At 42.5% G+C, this 16,760-nt stretch overlaps 1 protein-coding gene across 1 annotated transcript; it reads right to left on the reverse strand.

Annotated features, from left to right (window-relative positions):
- On the reverse strand, positions 1-16,073 carry LOC120464543 (uncharacterized). Its single transcript, XM_039654079.2, has 5 exons — positions 15,875-16,073; positions 12,650-12,908; positions 12,476-12,509; positions 10,860-11,034; positions 1-1,000 (listed from the first exon to the last, which is right to left on the reverse strand). Exons 1-5 carry the CDS (start codon positions 15,915-15,917, stop codon positions 645-647), a joined length of 867 nt encoding a protein of 288 aa, XP_039510013.1. The 5' UTR covers positions 15,918-16,073; the 3' UTR covers positions 1-644.
- Between the last annotated feature and the right edge of the window lie 687 nt (positions 16,074-16,760).

Below are 16,760 nucleotides of genomic sequence, written 5' to 3' on the forward strand. Positions count from 1 at the left end.
GAGTTCTAAGAAACAGCTAATTTTTATACTTTAAATGGAAAGATAACGTATATTATACATGAAACAATGACACAAAATAGAGAAGTTAAAAGGGACATTGGATGAACCTCAAAAAAACCTGGCAAGGGCATTTCTTAGTCATATTTCAGTTCTAAAATGAAAAGCAAAATATAAGAATGTGTATTTTTATAAAAGTCCATGATCATGACAAGAAGGTGCTAAATTTACATAAATGTCACAATGCAAAAAACAAACAAAAAACAAAACATAATGTCTTACAAATTGGCTTTGTTTCCAAAGTTGCATCTTTGCATGTTTTAATTCACATAGTTTACTGCCTTCTACTGTAAATAGATAATCAAACAAACATTGTAAACAGCATTTACACATATTATGACCAATGATGGGTTTGTATGACTTTTCAAGCTGCCCTTATTACCGGATAATTATTTTAAAATTATTTTGTTCTCACTCACAAACGAGCTATTTAAAATTGAGTAAATAGAGTAAATACAAAGTTAAATATATTCACTACAGGAATTTCCGTTACTTTTTAAAGGTTTGGGAACCATTTTCAAATTCCCTAAAATTTCCACCTTTTTCCATGAATGTATGAACCCAGTGGATAACGTAAACATATTCCATTAAAATGCAAACCCCCCACAGTCAAAAGCATCAAAATCAGAGTCTCCCTCAAAGTCGAAGCTGTTAATGTGTGGCGACTCTATGGCTTGGCTGCAAGCATGGTACGAACTGCCTCCCCCCATCTCAGAGAAACCTGTGGAGTGAGTGATTTCAGGAGCGTGAACAGCCAGGTTAGAGGCAGCGGGTGGACAGGAGTTCAGGTATCCCAGCGCTGAGGACGCGGCTGCTCCACCCATCAGCAGACAGACGGCTCTCACGGCCCGCGCATCGCTGCTGTTTCCGTGGCGCAGGCAGTCTGCGGAGTGAAGGGGCGGGGCCACAGTGGGGCTGCAGGGAGGTCGTCGGTTTATGCTGCCTAAAGTTCACCAAGGAAACAGTTGTAGATAAACATGTTGAGATTGTATCATTTCATATGCACTATCCACAATCACAGAGGCTGTTCATTATGTGCCGAGTCAACATTTACAGAGATCAGAGAGCAGTGCAATGGCCTACTTTATTTTATCGACAATGCTGTTCCAGACACTGAAAGCTGCCACCTTTCTCCTATTAAACTTTAAACAAAAAGAAATGACCAGGCTCAGACAATGTTATTAATTTTTTTTAAACTCCTAATGGCAAAAGACAAGATTAAAAACACTAAAAAAACAGTAGCTAACAGCATATTATGGCAAGAGCTAAATTGCATGAGTGTATTTTACAGACTAAGCGTTTTCATCCCTTACAGAACAAAATATATGGGAATATACTGCTAAATATAATGCAAAATATTACGAGGAGGGGTAGCCACTTATGTCTCCTCAAATTTATCATCTGCGTTTATAGCCCCCAAGGAAAACGTCTCGGTTACGGATGTAACCCTCGTTCCCTGAGTAGGGAACGGAGACGTTACGTCAGAAGTGACGGAGATTGGGGGTTTCGCATAGAAAGCCAATCCTCTTTGAGTATTTAAAAACGAGCCAATGGCATGCAATGCCATGGGGCTGCGGAAATTTGCATAGCGTACTCCGCCCTACTCCGTGAGTATAAAAGGAGGAAGTGAACGCAACCGCAGTATGTCTTCGCTGAGGAGCCAAGACTGAACTCGGCGTCTACCCAGCGATACAGCAGAAGTGGCAGGGAGACGTAACGTCTCCGTTCCCTACTCAGGAAACGAGGGTTACATCCGTAACCGAGACATTCCCTTTCGTAGTCACTTCGAGTTACGTCAGAAGTGACGGAGATTGGGGGTCTGTGCCATCACGCCATCTTCAAGCTGTCTACCAGTGCCCTGCGAAAGTCTGGACCCCTGGGCCTTACCTTTTTTTTTTTTTTTCAGGGATCCCACTTTGACACAGGATTACCAAGGTACACTGGGAACATATCCCGGGAGGGACATGCTACCAGCTGCCTACCGAAGGGAGGACTTACAAATACGCATATGGCCGCATAGGAACGCATATGGAATCACTGGAGCACCAACCGCAGGTGGCTACTAAAATTTAACTCCAGGGGTGGCAGATGGCTTGCCAAGGGAAGACACATGCTCAGAGAGGCTTACAGTGGATAATACACATGAGACGGTTACCGTGGGGAACCATGCACATGGAGGCACCTAGCCAGCATCCAGGGCAACAGCAGTGGTGCCCGCCAGTGATGCGCGGGTCAATGTATAAACAAACCGCAACCGACCGACGTTTTCAACTACCTGCCCGCATCTCGGACCGCAAAAAAAAGTAAAAAAAATATTGTACCCGACCCGCTTCCTGACCGCATTTTTAACAGTAGTAAATGCTCATCGGAGCGTTATTGGGCCATAGACGTGTAACAACACAGCATCGCAAGAAGACGTAGGCCTACACATAACAAAGGCAAAGCCAGCACTTTGGACATCATATTTTATTATTTCAGCAAATGTCTCCCACACTTTTACTCTTTCTATTTGTGTATTTGCGGAGCTTCCATTCCCCAGTCTTCACCTTTTCTCTTGCCGCCTCCATCTCTGCAGACTGTAGTGATCATAGACATGGCCGGTTCGTGAACGAATCGTTCTTTTGAACCGGTTCTTTTTAGTGAACCGGTCGAACCTACACTAAATCGAACTGAATCGTTCAAAACAGTTCGCGTCTTGCGTCAGTGCTGATCCACAAGTTAGTTACTTACTTTCAGACATGCCTGACAGTCGCCTCCGAATCGAAATAAATCAATATCCTGAATTCTATTTTACTCCAGTAACTCCAACAGTTCACTGAACTGAGACATGTTGGTGCCACTGTTGAGAGAAGTGATGAGCACGAGCAGCTGATACTGCGTAGCCTACTACCGAACGCACAGGGACAGCGGTTCTCGAACCGAGAACTGTTTAGACTGAGCTTGTGTGTTATCTTCGTGCCAGTTATTCAGCCAATAATGTGTAGGGCTGTATATTTCATCAAAAATTGTGTCTAGTACTAATACAAATGTTTAATTGGCATCTTTTTTCAAACGACGCGACCGACCGCGACCCGAATATCATTAAAAACATTTTTGGATGACCCGTAACTGCGGGTAACCGCGGGTGACCGCAGGCACCCGCTCATTTCGGATCAACCCGCGCATCACTGGTGCCCGCATCATCGGTGCTGGAGGACTCAAGACTTCAATGGAAGAACTGAGGAGATATCGCACTTATCCAGTCCGGGGAGTGGAATGGCGAGCAAGCGAAGACACCTAAGCGGGTCCAGTACTGGCGGAAGCAAGTACGTGAGAGGACACCGGCTCAATTCGCAGATTATAGAATCTGGCGAAAGTGTTGGGTGTCGCCCAGCCTGCAGCTCTGCAAATGTCTGTTAGCGAGGCGCCGTGCGCTAAAGCCCAAGAGGAGGCCACACTCCGAGTGGAATGGGCCGTCACACCAAGGGGGCACGGACGGCCTTGCTGCTGGTAAGACAAAGCAATGGCGTCCACTATCCACTGGGACAGCCGTTGCTTTGAGAGAGCCCTTCCCTTCTGGCTCCCCCCATGACAGACAAAGAGCTGGTCTGAGGTCCTGAAACACCGCGTTCTGTCGACGTAGGTGCGGAGAGCACGTACCGGACAGAGCAGTGCCAAGGCTGGGTCTGCCTCCTCCAGGGGCAGCGCTTGCAGGTTCACCACCTGGTCCCGAAAGGGAGTGGTGGGAACCTTGGGCACATATCCAGGCCGGGGTCTCAGGGTCACGTGAGAGTAAGCCGGCCCGAACTCCAGGCACGCTTCGTCAACGGAGAATGCGTGCAGGTCCCCCACCCTCTTGATGGAGGCCAATGCAACCAGGAGTGCTGTCTTCATGGACAGAAACTTTAACTCTACTGATTGCAAAGGCTCAAAGGGATGCCTCTGTAGAGCACTTAGAACTACCGAGAGGTCTCCGCTCTCATGACCGGGGCATTGCCACCGACCATCGTGGAGCGAACTCCCCTGAAACGAGGAGGAGACCGTGCGAACTGAATCGCGTAGCCGAATCTGATAATTCTGATGACCCAGCGGGACAGCCCGGGAAGCTCTAGCCAAGCTTCTATGAAGTGTACCAGCGGGGTCATCCGAACCACAGACGTCCCCCCGGAGGGGCAGCGAGGCGGGTCGACCGGCATGCGCGCAGGAGTTACCCCGCCCGGATGCACCGTCGAAGCCCGCTCCCCGACAGAAGAGACCAGGGAAGGCAGAGCGTTCCTCGGGGGTCTGTTCTGCCGGGGGTCTGGCGACAGAGGGGGAGGGGAGTGGCGTAGTCGAGGGACGACACACGCTCCCTTCCGCACCCTCAGAGACAGAGAGGAATGAGTGGGCTGACGCACTGGGACGTCGAGCGCACTCATGCCCGACTGTGTGCTCAGTGATGATGTCAAGTCTTTCTTTAACCAACTCAGGGTGCTGCCCACCCGTGGGTGAGCAGCGGGGAGCTGAGAACAAAAGATTCTCCCCCGGCCCTCCACCGGGGGAAGGAGGGGGCCTGCTACCGCCTCCTGGGAAAGACTCGACTTCATCACTGAGCAGCCCATCTCAGGGACGTCGCTTTGCCTGGCGTTTAGCGGGCGTGCGGCCTGAGGGGGCTGTGACGCCTGCCTGCGGGCTCCTCCGCAGCTGGCCGTCGGGGCAGAATATATTTAATCGCCTCTGTCTGCTTCTGGGCAGTCGAGAACTGCTGGGCAAAGTCCTCGACCGCACCGCCGAAAAGGCCAACCTGGGAGAGTGGGGCGTCGAGCAGACGAGTCCGCTCGGCGTCCCGAGTGTCTGCCAGGTTGAGCCAGAGATGACGCTCCTGGACCACACTGGTGGCCATCACCTGACCAACGGAGCGAGCGGCCACCTTCGTTGCCCAGAGAGCAAGGTCAGTGGCGGCTCGCAGATCCTTAAATGCCGTTTGGTCAGTCCCGCCCTCGTGCATATCTCTGAGCAGCTTCGCTTGAAAAACCTGCAAAGTGCTCATCGCATGCAAAGCGGAGGCCGCCTGTCCCGCCGCTCTATAGGAACGCGCCGCCATAGCAGACGAGAACCTACAGGCTTTGGATGGGTGCTTAGGAGGACCACGGGAGGAGGCGCTCTGTGGACACAGTTGCATCGCAACAGAGCGCTCCACCGGGGGCAACCCAGTGCACCCGCGGGCGGCCCCACCATCGAGGGGAGGAAAGGCGGGGGAGACTAGATTGCGCTCTCGAGAGGACAGGGGAGCCTTCCAAGAGCGCGTCAGCTCCGCATGCAGCTCGGGGAAGAAAGGCACTGGAGTCGGCCGTGGCCTTGCGGCGGCAGCTTTGTCCAGAAACCAATCATCCATCCCCGAGAGATCGGGGCAGGGCGGAGGGTTCCACTCTAACCCGATACTCCCAGCGGCTCGAGACAGCATGGCCGTCAGCTCGGGATCAGACACGGGCAACGCTGGCACTCCCGAGGGAGGCAACGCAGCCGCATCCTCATCTCCCGAGGAATCAAGCCCGCCTTGTGATGCTGTGATTGACATCGCATCATCATCTGGAGCGCCACACGAAACTGCTGGCGCCCCCGAAGAGACTCCGAAGCAAAAACATACTGCGGTTGCGTTCACTTCCTCCTTTTATACTCACGGAGTAGGGCGGAGTACGCTATGCAAATTTCCGCAGCCTTCCGCAGCCGCAGCTTTTTGTGAAAAAAACTACAAAGTTTGCTAGGCCAAAAAGACTGTTAATCGCGTGATAAAAAAATTAACACTGTTAAAATGGGTTTGCGTTAACACTGTTAATAACGCGTTTAACTGACAGCCCTAATATATACAGTATATTCAACAAAATTGGTCCACAGTTGGAAACATCTCGAAATAATCATTTTCCACAAATTTCTAACAAATCCAAGGTAAACATTTCTAGTAATTGTGTAGTTAATTCTCATGCTATATTTTCAGAAAGTTTCAGAATATGTATCCTCTCCCCAAATTTGTCACTAATAAAACACTGAAAAAAAATTTATTTCTGGGTTCTCAGGGTTTCTGTGTCTGCTTTATCAGCTTGCCACGCCTTGATTGACGAGGCATCACCCGGAAAGCATCGTCTGCTTGCTCGCTTTATCCGTGGGGCCAGACGGCTGAGGCCGCCAAGTTTTCTTCATGGGAATTAGCTATAGTCTTTTAGGGGCTTGTAGAGACCCCCTTTGAACATCTAGAGTCAGTGACTGACAAGCTTCGGACTATCATTTTTTTTTTCTTATGGCTATCACCTCACTAAAAACAAGAGCAGGCTCTGTCTTTCTTGCCATCATGCTTAGACTTTGCCCCGGGAATGGTGAAAGCAATTTTGGAAAAAAAGGTTCCTTTCTCGACCATACACCGTACAATCTTAAATCCTTCTGCCCTCTTTACCGACTGTGACCACCTTGCTCTTCTGGGGCCTCATGTATAAAACCTTCCATGGATTACAGCCTACATGGGTTCTGCTATGTAGAATACGATTGGAAACGGAATTATCATGTTCCATGCCAAGTATCCTTGCTGTAGTTAAAACATTAATACATGAACACACATTCATACAATTTTATAGTTTGGATGTTCATGCTACTCTGGGCTCACACGTCCTTGAGTCAATTTCACAAGCTCATGTCCGAGACATTTCGCGTTGCTTGGGAGCACACCTACACTACCGTGAGACCCTCAGTGTGGCGGAAGGGTATTCTCGTATTCTGCTCCATCAGCGTGGCATAGAGTGAAGCTTCTGAAAGTGAACGTCTTGGATTTTTGACTGTAAGTAACCCTGTTTCCTAAAATAGCAGGAAAGAGATTCTGCACTTCATTGCCGCAATGGGGATGTACCAGGACCGCTCTTCAGACAAGGTGATGCCTTAGGATGTGGCACATCTACTGTAATGATAGCCTCGCTGAGCACGCATTATAATGATGTCACCATCTGAGGTTCAATGACAATTTCATTGAGGCGTTATACATATACTTCAGGGTTAAAATCAAGTAACCTGAGATGTTTAAGCTTACAACAAGGGTTAGGGGCTTCTACTCCATTCTTATTCTCCAATCATTTTCCTATGATTTTACACAAAAGAAATTAACAATACAATAAATTGTAACTGTATTATGCGGTTAAATGTCAAACTAAAGAAGGGTTTGTCACTTTTACATCCTGCAGATGCAATTTGTCACATGGTATTTGGTGCATTTTTATCTTAGTTTCCATTAGCAAAAAAGGCAGAATTCACATCTCAACTGCCCTTGAATGGCAGTGTGCATGCGTGCGCATACGCGGGTTGTGTTTGGAGCTCTGTCGAATTGATTCATATATCCTTGATATTCTTCCTTAATACAAGCACTTTCCATTTTTACAGCATGTGAACTTATCTTCGATACTACTCCTTACAAAAAAAATTCGATTGCTTTGATATCCTAGCAAACATCCTAGCCCCTTAAGCTCTTTGGTTTATTTTGGAATTCCGCATGAAATTGGACATACCCAAATCTGATGGCTCCCTGTACCCACAAAGAGTGAAGTAATTGCAAATAATTGGTCTCATTTTATAGGAAACCCTTTAAACAAACAAAATCAATGTGTCAAAACTAATAAAAATGATTGTATGTGTTTAAAATATCAAAATAAACACAAAAAAGTAAGCGCTTTTGTATTGTTTTTTTCTTTGAATCTTTCTTTGAAAGTGTATAACTCTGGTATTGTGTGCAACAGCTACCTATTATAAGTTCCATTTGATTCCACTAGATTATGTGTCTTACATTTTGCTTTAAAAATTGCTATGACAACAGAATATCTACTTTTTTGGTGTTAGGTCCTCTGCTATTCTCAATATATATGCTGCCACTTGGTAATATTATAAGAAAACATGGAATTAATTTCCACTGTTACGCTGACGACACTCAATTATATATTTCATCATGACCAGATGAAAACACTAACTCATCTAAATTGACAGAGTGTCTCAAAGATATAAAATGCTGGATGACGCGTAATTTCCTGCTATTAAATTCAGATAAAACGGCGGTCCAAAAAACTACCCACAAAACCTCTTACAATACAACTTTAATATAGACGGATGTCCTGTTACTTTATCCACTACAGTAAAAGACCTGGGTGTTATACTAGACTGCAACCTTTTTCCACCTTAGAAACATTGCTAAGCCACGTAACATGCTATCTGTTTCTCAAGTCAATATTTATTTATCTCTTTCACAATATAGATTGCATCAAAGCAGCTTCACAGTATCAATCAAAACACAACAATGTTCGTTTCTTAGTGGAAAAACATCCACGTTTGGTAGAGCTGATCAATGGTATTACTGATTGGTTAATTAATTTGAATATCCCCAACTGAGCAAGCCAAAGGCAACAGTGGCAAGGAACTCCATCAGGTGATCCAAAGGAAAAAAACAAAACAAAACAGTTCTCCTATGGCATTTAAGACCTAGAAAGTAGTTAAAAGTTTCTGATGCAGAAAGGTTAGTTCATGTATTCATGACCTCGAGACTAGATTACTGTAATGCTTTATTAGCCGGTTGTCCTGCATCCTCAATAAACAAGCTACAGCTAGTACAAAATGCAGCTGCTAGAGTTCTTACTAGGTCAAGAAAATATGATCATATAACACCGATTTTATCATCTCTACACTGGTTACCTATTAAGTTACGTATCAATTGGTACTAATACTGACCTACGTATAAAGCCCTAAATGGTCTAGCTCCTGTGTATTTAATGGGCCTTCTATCGCCCTATAATCCATCACGTTCATTAAGATCACTAAATTTGAGGCTTTTGGTCATTCCTAGTAGCCTGACTTCATCATACTCATATTCTAGTGAGAATATGAGTCTAAAACTGCTTCATTGGGCTTTGATTATGAGGCGTGTCTTAACCGAACCAGGAAAAAACAACAACTCTGCACTCAATTGGATAGTCGGTAGACCTACAACCAATCAGAGAAACGCAGTAAGGCAACTATTTTGCATTTCACAGTTGTCAACAATACGTACTTATTTTAGAAGTTAAATAACGAGTGTTGCTTCTTTTACTTGATCCTCCATGAGTGCCACCAAAGGAGAAACCACGAGTCAACGACCACAGGCTTTTCATTACGTCCCATCTTCTTAGCGACCGTCACAGCCAGCTGATAAGTTACACTTTTCCCGAATCATGTAGGAAGGACGCCAAAAATATCTTTCCGATCGACAAATGCCTTGATTGCAGACTCTGTTTGTCTATTAAAATGAATGCGCTGCCGATTCATTTTAAAAACAGACGCGACAGCGTAATCTATACATCTCAATTCTCCAGCTGCAGTCATCTTTGAGGGAAACCAGTTAGCGCTCTTTGATAACGTGATGATTACATCCCTGCAGATCATCTTTCCATCATCGTATAAAGCCCGCCCTGGCAATTTGATTGGCGCGAACATTTTTTCTCTGATCATAATTACTCCTCAATGGAGCGAGTCCAGACCGAACTTCCCGACCAAAAAATGTTGTGGGCAGAGTTCGGGCGGGCATCCAGGCTACATTCCTAGGATATCTAAGTCCACTAAAGGAGGGAGGGCGTTCTCGCATTTAGCTTTTAAACTCTGGAATAGCCTTCCTGATATTGTTCGAGGCTCAGACTCGCTGTCCTAATTTAAAAATAGATTAAAGACACATTTCTTTTGTAAAGCATTCACATAATGCTTACCTTTTATTCCTCTGTTGAATCAGATCGAATGCATTAGTAACGCTAAAAACGCTAGTCCTGAAGTAAATAGCGTTCTTCAGCTCCAGTTTGTATCCAGCCTCTCACGGAGACTTCACATGCCCCAACACCTGTGGTGAGACGACTCAATGCCATATGACTCAATGTGATATGTTATGCCCTAAATTGATACATGATTACTGTATTTTTCCATGTACATTTCTGAAATGCACTTTCTGTAAAGCTGCTTTGAAACAATATGTATCGTGAAAAGCGCTATACAATAAATTTGAATTGAATGGGAATGCTAATAGTTGCAGAAGGAACATTTGTATGAATCATAGACTGTAAAAAAAGATGGACGACGCCCCTTCGCTCTTTTCCATCAGAGTGAACTGAAGCCGCCAGTGAACTTAAGTCTGCGCACTTGCGTGTTTCGGGACCTGTCATGCGCAGTCGTGAGCAGAAAGTAAAGTTGCGAAATCAAGGCCGCGCCCTCATTCTCGCTGAATCAAACACAAGCACACGCCCCGTACTTTCATTAAGTGTCCTCTGTCTGCTTCGTTCTTCTCCAATGATGTCTGCTGATTGCAGAACCTCGTTAAAATAAGGTAAATACAACTACTAACCACATAATTAACATTATTAAAAAAAGTCCGCTGGTGCTTCAGTGACTACCTCGCACAGAGAACCTGTCAATCATGATGTCAGAGCACCGTTTTTATCATCACATAACTAACTAAAAACAAACTTATTTTAAAAACGAACACTTGAAATTACATCAACGTGATAGAAACTACAGTAAATGACAGAAACTATCTTTGGAAAAAGGATATGTGAAGTGTAATTGAATTGTTTAGTTGGTCTCGCGTCCCATTGAATAACATGGGGAGGCGGGGGTTATGAGCTATACTAGGTCCGGTCACAGGGGGGCGATCGAGACGTTTTGGCTTCACTTTTGAGGGCTTGTGCGGCACGCTTGGTATGAATGGCTTGTATAAAGCATGATATTACCATAGCACCACATCCAAAGCACCATGGTTTTGTCACTGCATATTTTACTTAATGGGTAGTAACAGTGAGCCGCACCTCTGTGTCTGAAGGAGTTCTCTCTGGAGCGGACACGCGGGGAGTTCAAGCCCTTGTCGCTGAGGTGCGGGGATGTGGGCTCTTTATCAGTGGAGATGTCTGGAAGCGGCTCCCGGTCTGTGATGCAGGGCGTGATGCTCTGCTGTCTCTGCAGGACCAGTGGTGAAGTCACACCCTGAGCAAAAAGAGGATGCCATTGAAATCCAAAGGTGTCATATACTGACGCTTTTGACATTTTGTTTACATCTAACGCACATGGTATCCTTTAGCGTCAATATGAGACGCAGATCTATATGGGCCAGAAGGCGCCTCCTAGTGGTCTAACCCTAACCCTACCCCAGACCTAAACCTACCCATAACTGAACAAAGCTCTGTGCGTGTTATGTTGACGCTAAAGGGTGCCATGTGTATTGGATTTAGACGAAATGTCAAAAGCATCACTGTATGACACCCAAGGATGAGAATGCGTTTAATATACTGTATGCTGAGTTGTCACGAAAACATCTTTCTAATCCAAAGATTAAAGATGGAAAAGTATTCAGTTGTCTCTCATGAGAGATTACAACACTTATCATTGATATAGGGTCTGGTGAAGGCACAGACACATGACATATTATGTAACATGCATCGAGAATAATCCTGCTGTTTTGCAAAGAAGCAATAATCATACAAAGTCTCATAGAGACATAAAATAGACTTGTATAGTCATGTACAGTCGTGCCAAATGACAGCAAAATGGAATTACCAAATACTTTAAACGTGTATATATGTAATAAGATCCATTTCATTGTTCAAATACCAAAAAATAATGCTAGAAGCTGTGTTATCTTTTCACAAAATTAATTTTATATTAAATAAAAAAATTAAATTATATATTTTGTTTAAATAAATACCAAAAATATTTGTCTTAATCCCAGGGAGAACAGATTCCTTTCAACAACTTTTACAGTACTATTGCAAAGTTTTTTTGTTTTTTTTTTTTGGGGGGGGGGGGGGGGGTGTCTCATATTCACCAAGGCTGCTTTTAATTGATCAAAAACACAGCAAAAACATATTGTGAAATATTATTACGGGATCATTTAAAATAGTTGATTTCTATTTGAATTTATTTTAATATGCAATTTATTCCTGTGATGATTTTAGCATTATTACACCAGTGCTCAAGAAACAATTCTGATTATTATCAATTTTGAAAACTGTTGTGCTGCTTTATGTTCATATTTTTGTAGAAACGGTGATGTATTTTTTTTTTCAGGATTGTTTGAGGAATAGAAAGTTTAAATAACATCATTTATTTGGAATAGAAATATATTTTGTAACATTATAAATGTATTTACTTGTCATGTATTTTTTTAATTGCAGTGTATTAATTGTTTAACAATGAGACAACTAGTGAAAATGCTTCTATTTGCAATCTTTTATATTAGCATAACAATTTGGGTAACATATTTATTCACCCAAAATGACAGTAAAATGTCAGTATAATCTAAAACCTGTTTATTTCAGGTATACAAGATTTTTCAGTGTGGTCTCAGACTTTCTGACTCTTTCTGACACCGTGTATTTGATGAAATGTAATAACTATTAAATGTATTTGATGAAATGTAATAACTCACCTCCTTCACCTTTCTGAGTAACTTCAGCCATTGACTGTTGGAGACAAAAAGTTTAGTATCACACTAACTCACATTTGTTAAAAACGTTAAAAGTGCATGTTTTGAGCGCAAATGTATACTTATACAAAGGATAATCATTCAAGAAGGTTTACAGGAACCAGGCTGTTGGCCCACCTGCACTCTTCAGGGCTATCAGAGAGCAGGAGGAGGAACTTGTCTTGGGGCAGGATGAGGGCAAAGCAGCTGTCTCTGCGTCCTCCAGGGGGTAAACGGGGCAAGTCCAAGATGTCTTTACCCTCCACTATGGACTCACAGTTACCCTGGAGCGCCACCACCTGGTCAGCTGGTGAGTCTGCATCTCGACACACCATCAGGTTTCCTTCCACCGTCAACACCAGATACTTTTCTTTCCATTGCTTGAACATGAAGCCCCCTTAGAGAAAAACAGCGTGTAAATCTGAATACGGAGACTTGAACACATGAAATTGCACAGTTTTTGCCCCATTCTTAGAAAACAGTGAAGTTGTGTGGCAAAAAAAATAAATTTATTGTTATTTTTTTAAATGGTTACTTATGGAAATTACAGTTTCTATAAATCATCACACAAAATTGTATTGTTCAGGCTGAGATTAGCAGGTTCGTAGAGCTCCTTAAATCAAATTCATTTTAATTTAAATTTGAATCATTTTTTAACCTTACGATATGGTCGTGTTTGGTTTGATTGTCTTGTTTAATTTATAGTCACGGTTTTCATTGTCTCTATTTGCCTCTGTTAGATGTCATGGTTTATTATTACTCACATATCTGTTCCCTGTCTTTAGCTCTTTGTATTTAAGCCCTGTGTTCCTTATGTTATGTTCATGTGTAGTTTCTGATATAACTTCATGTTCATTAAAAGTTGCTATACATGCATAACACATAACTGAAGCATAACTTAAAGCGCTCCATTACTTCAACCCCAGTCACGGTAAGCTTTTACTATTCACACAGATTTAATAGATAACAGTAAATTCTGGTAGTATCAGAATTTAGTTTAACTGTGCCTTGCACAAAAAAAAATCACACATAAGTAAAATCAAGAAGAAGACAAAAACAACAAAACACAATCTCAATAAGCCATGATATTCATATTTCACAAATATCAAATATAATTGGACCAGTCCATACCTTAATGGTACTGAGGCTGTGGATGATATATGATTTTACAAACATGCTACAATTTTTAAAAGAGGAAATATAACTGGTTAAACAGAAGTCCACACATCTTGTTTTTTCTCTTGACAAGATGGCATGAAATCACTTCTCAACACATTTAAAAAATGGATACACTCTTCTTTATTGTGTAATTTCATCTGATTATCAACATTTGGGAGATTTGATCAAAAAGTAACAACTAATTGCAGAAAAATATTGAACATTACATTTTGTTGAATATAATTTTTTTTTTGAAATTTTGTGTATATGTTTGTTATATTTGATTGTGATTTGTGGACCAATTCATGTTGTTAGATTTGTGGAGCATACATTTTAGTTTTTATTCTGAAGTCAAAAGATAAAATTAGAAGGACGAGAGTGGCATGATGTTGCCGTTGTTATTGTTATGTAGGCCCAGTAGTGGATAAAGACGGCCTCTTTTAATAACTAGCAGATCCAAAATGCAATAGTATATGCATATGCATTTTAAAATCTTGCTAATTTTAAAGCACTAAATGGTTTAGCTCCCCAGAACTTGAGCGAGCTCTTAACTCATTATAGGCCTTCATGTCTATTGCGATCTCCAAATTCTGGCCAGTTGATAATACTTAGATGATCAAAATCAACATGCAGCAGATCTAATCATTATATCATTTGATTATATCATACGAACAATGGTAACCATGTTAAAATTAGTATGTCTATCTCATCCTTCTCTTGAGGTTACTGTAGTCAGCTGGATCTAGTCCATATCCAGATCAGACCTGCACCTACAGTATACACAACCCCAACAGCCCTTAAAATCAGCAGTTAAACTCTGCGAAGGCTTTGCCGACACGACAGCCATCGCCACAGATCCTCAACAAAGACCACAAGAACCAGACAAGCCCTCTGCACTGACCACGACTGCCAGCTTCATCTCTATACTGGCATGATCAATCCCATCTTAAAGCAGAAGGAACTGGATGCAATATTTTGAATGATACCCATCCTCAATCTGACTCCTGACATGATGTAGTCTGAATTATTATGGCACCGTATTCGTTCGTTGACCAGACGAGAACTGAGCGACTGAGTCTGGTTTCTCACTGGTTTCTTTTTTCTCCATTCTGTCATGGAGTTTGGGTTCCTTGCCATTGGCGCCTCTGGCTTGGGACACGTCAATTATTGAGCTAAATTAATTCAACAATACTACTGATCTGATTACACTGACAATATTTGATGATAACTGAACTGACATGACATCACTGTTTTCTGCAGAGCTGCTTTATAGCCAAATTGAATTCATTCCCTAATGAACTTTATGAATCAACATGGAACAATGACACTTTTTTCCCTTTTAGAACTGCATTAGAAAAGCATTGTTAGCACACACTGATGTATTCATTGTACACATGCTAAACTTGCATTTAAATATGTTAACATTGAATGTAAGTAAAATATTTCAAACCAGAAAGGACGATATTTTTAGTATATAGTATTTAGTATCTTTTTTTTTTTTTTGTAGACTAGGTCATCCTCATATCATAATTTGACCTAAATACAGACATACAGGGGTGGAAGCAATGTGGACAGGTGGAGCTGACACACTTTATGCTGTGAAAGCCTGAAATCCATAGATGAAGAGCACAAACAAATAGCTCACCGACAGATTATAGATTTATTTAAACATCAGGTAGATTAACGTTACAGTATAATGATCGGTAAAAGAGATTTTCACGCCATTGCCTCTTTTTTTTGGTTATTCTATGTTGTTTTTTACTAAAGCTGTGAGATATGTCATTGGTGGATATTTTATGTTAAATGTAGTCCTTCGTTCTGGACTGAATTTTGGAAGTGTGAAACACTAACATAAAACTCTTAATCTCCAATCAATGTATCGTGATCTTCGACAGGACACTTCCTTTCACTTTGAATCAATTGCAGGTCATAAACTATTCAAGAACCTTTAAAAAGGAGTTATATGATCCATCCAAATGTCTGTGCAACAACATACATTTTAAATTTACTACATAGACACAAACAAATCACTGACATTAGTCTAATAGTTTTCACTATATGGATTTATATAGGCCTATATAATAATCATTGGCACAAAAAGTGACTAAAACATTCGTGAACCAAATAATAAATGATAATCTCAGCTGGCACAGGTGGAATGCAGGGATTTAAAAGAAGAGGGAAATCAAAAAGTGTAAACTTTACCATATTTCTTGAGGAATCCTCTGTGCACCACTGCAGCGCTCATTCCTGTGCCCTGCTAAGCGGCAGAGATACAAAGCGTTCGAGCTGCGGCTTTACTTGCAATTTGAGAGAGAGACACATGCACATAATCCGCACTCATTTAGAACATTCCAGCGGGCATCGTCCAATCTCAGCATGCTGAGGAGGGCATTATGGGATTGTAGCGACTGCATCTGAAAGGGAAGACACACCAGTGCTTATAAACATCACATGCACCCATAAGCTGTCAATCATGATCAGAACCATGAGAAAATCCCATCGAGCTGTAGGTTGACAAATGTCAACAAAGTCTATCTCTAAATGTACACGACACATATGAAATACAACATGTGATTTGGTTGGACTTTTTATTACACAAAAGGTTATTTTTTGTGGAAAAGGTTTATTTAGAAGAAAATAATTGTCAGGATTCAGATTGGGGAGACCCAGGCGCAGAATGAGAAGGGCAGTGACATTTATTAATAGGAGACAATACAAGTTTGGTTTGAGGCAGGAACAGTCCAAACAGAAGGTTCCCTTACGAGAGGTTCTCTCGCATTGTGTAAGTTAGCTTAGGTAAAGTAATCTTTTTTCGAGATATGAAGCCAAAAATCATCTATAATTTGGTATTTATTGTCAACGCAGTGCAGCAGCTAGCAGACCTAGAGCAGGCTGTCTAGAGTGCTCATTGACTGCCCTGCGGCAACTGCAGTAGCCTACCACTGAGCCCGGCATCTAAGCCCGCCAGAATGGGCGTGGCTTAGAGTATATAAGCGGGGCTCAGAGGCTGTCTCCCTGATTTCTTCAGCGAAGCTCTTCGCATCACTGGATTCTGAGAGAAGCCGAAAGAGCAACAAAGCCAGCTTAT

The sequence above is a fragment of the Pimephales promelas genome, chromosome 16 (genome assembly GCF_988280905.1).
Source record: "Pimephales promelas chromosome 16, fPimPro1.hap1.1, whole genome shotgun sequence".
Lineage (NCBI taxonomy): Eukaryota > Metazoa > Chordata > Actinopteri > Cypriniformes > Leuciscidae > Pimephales > Pimephales promelas.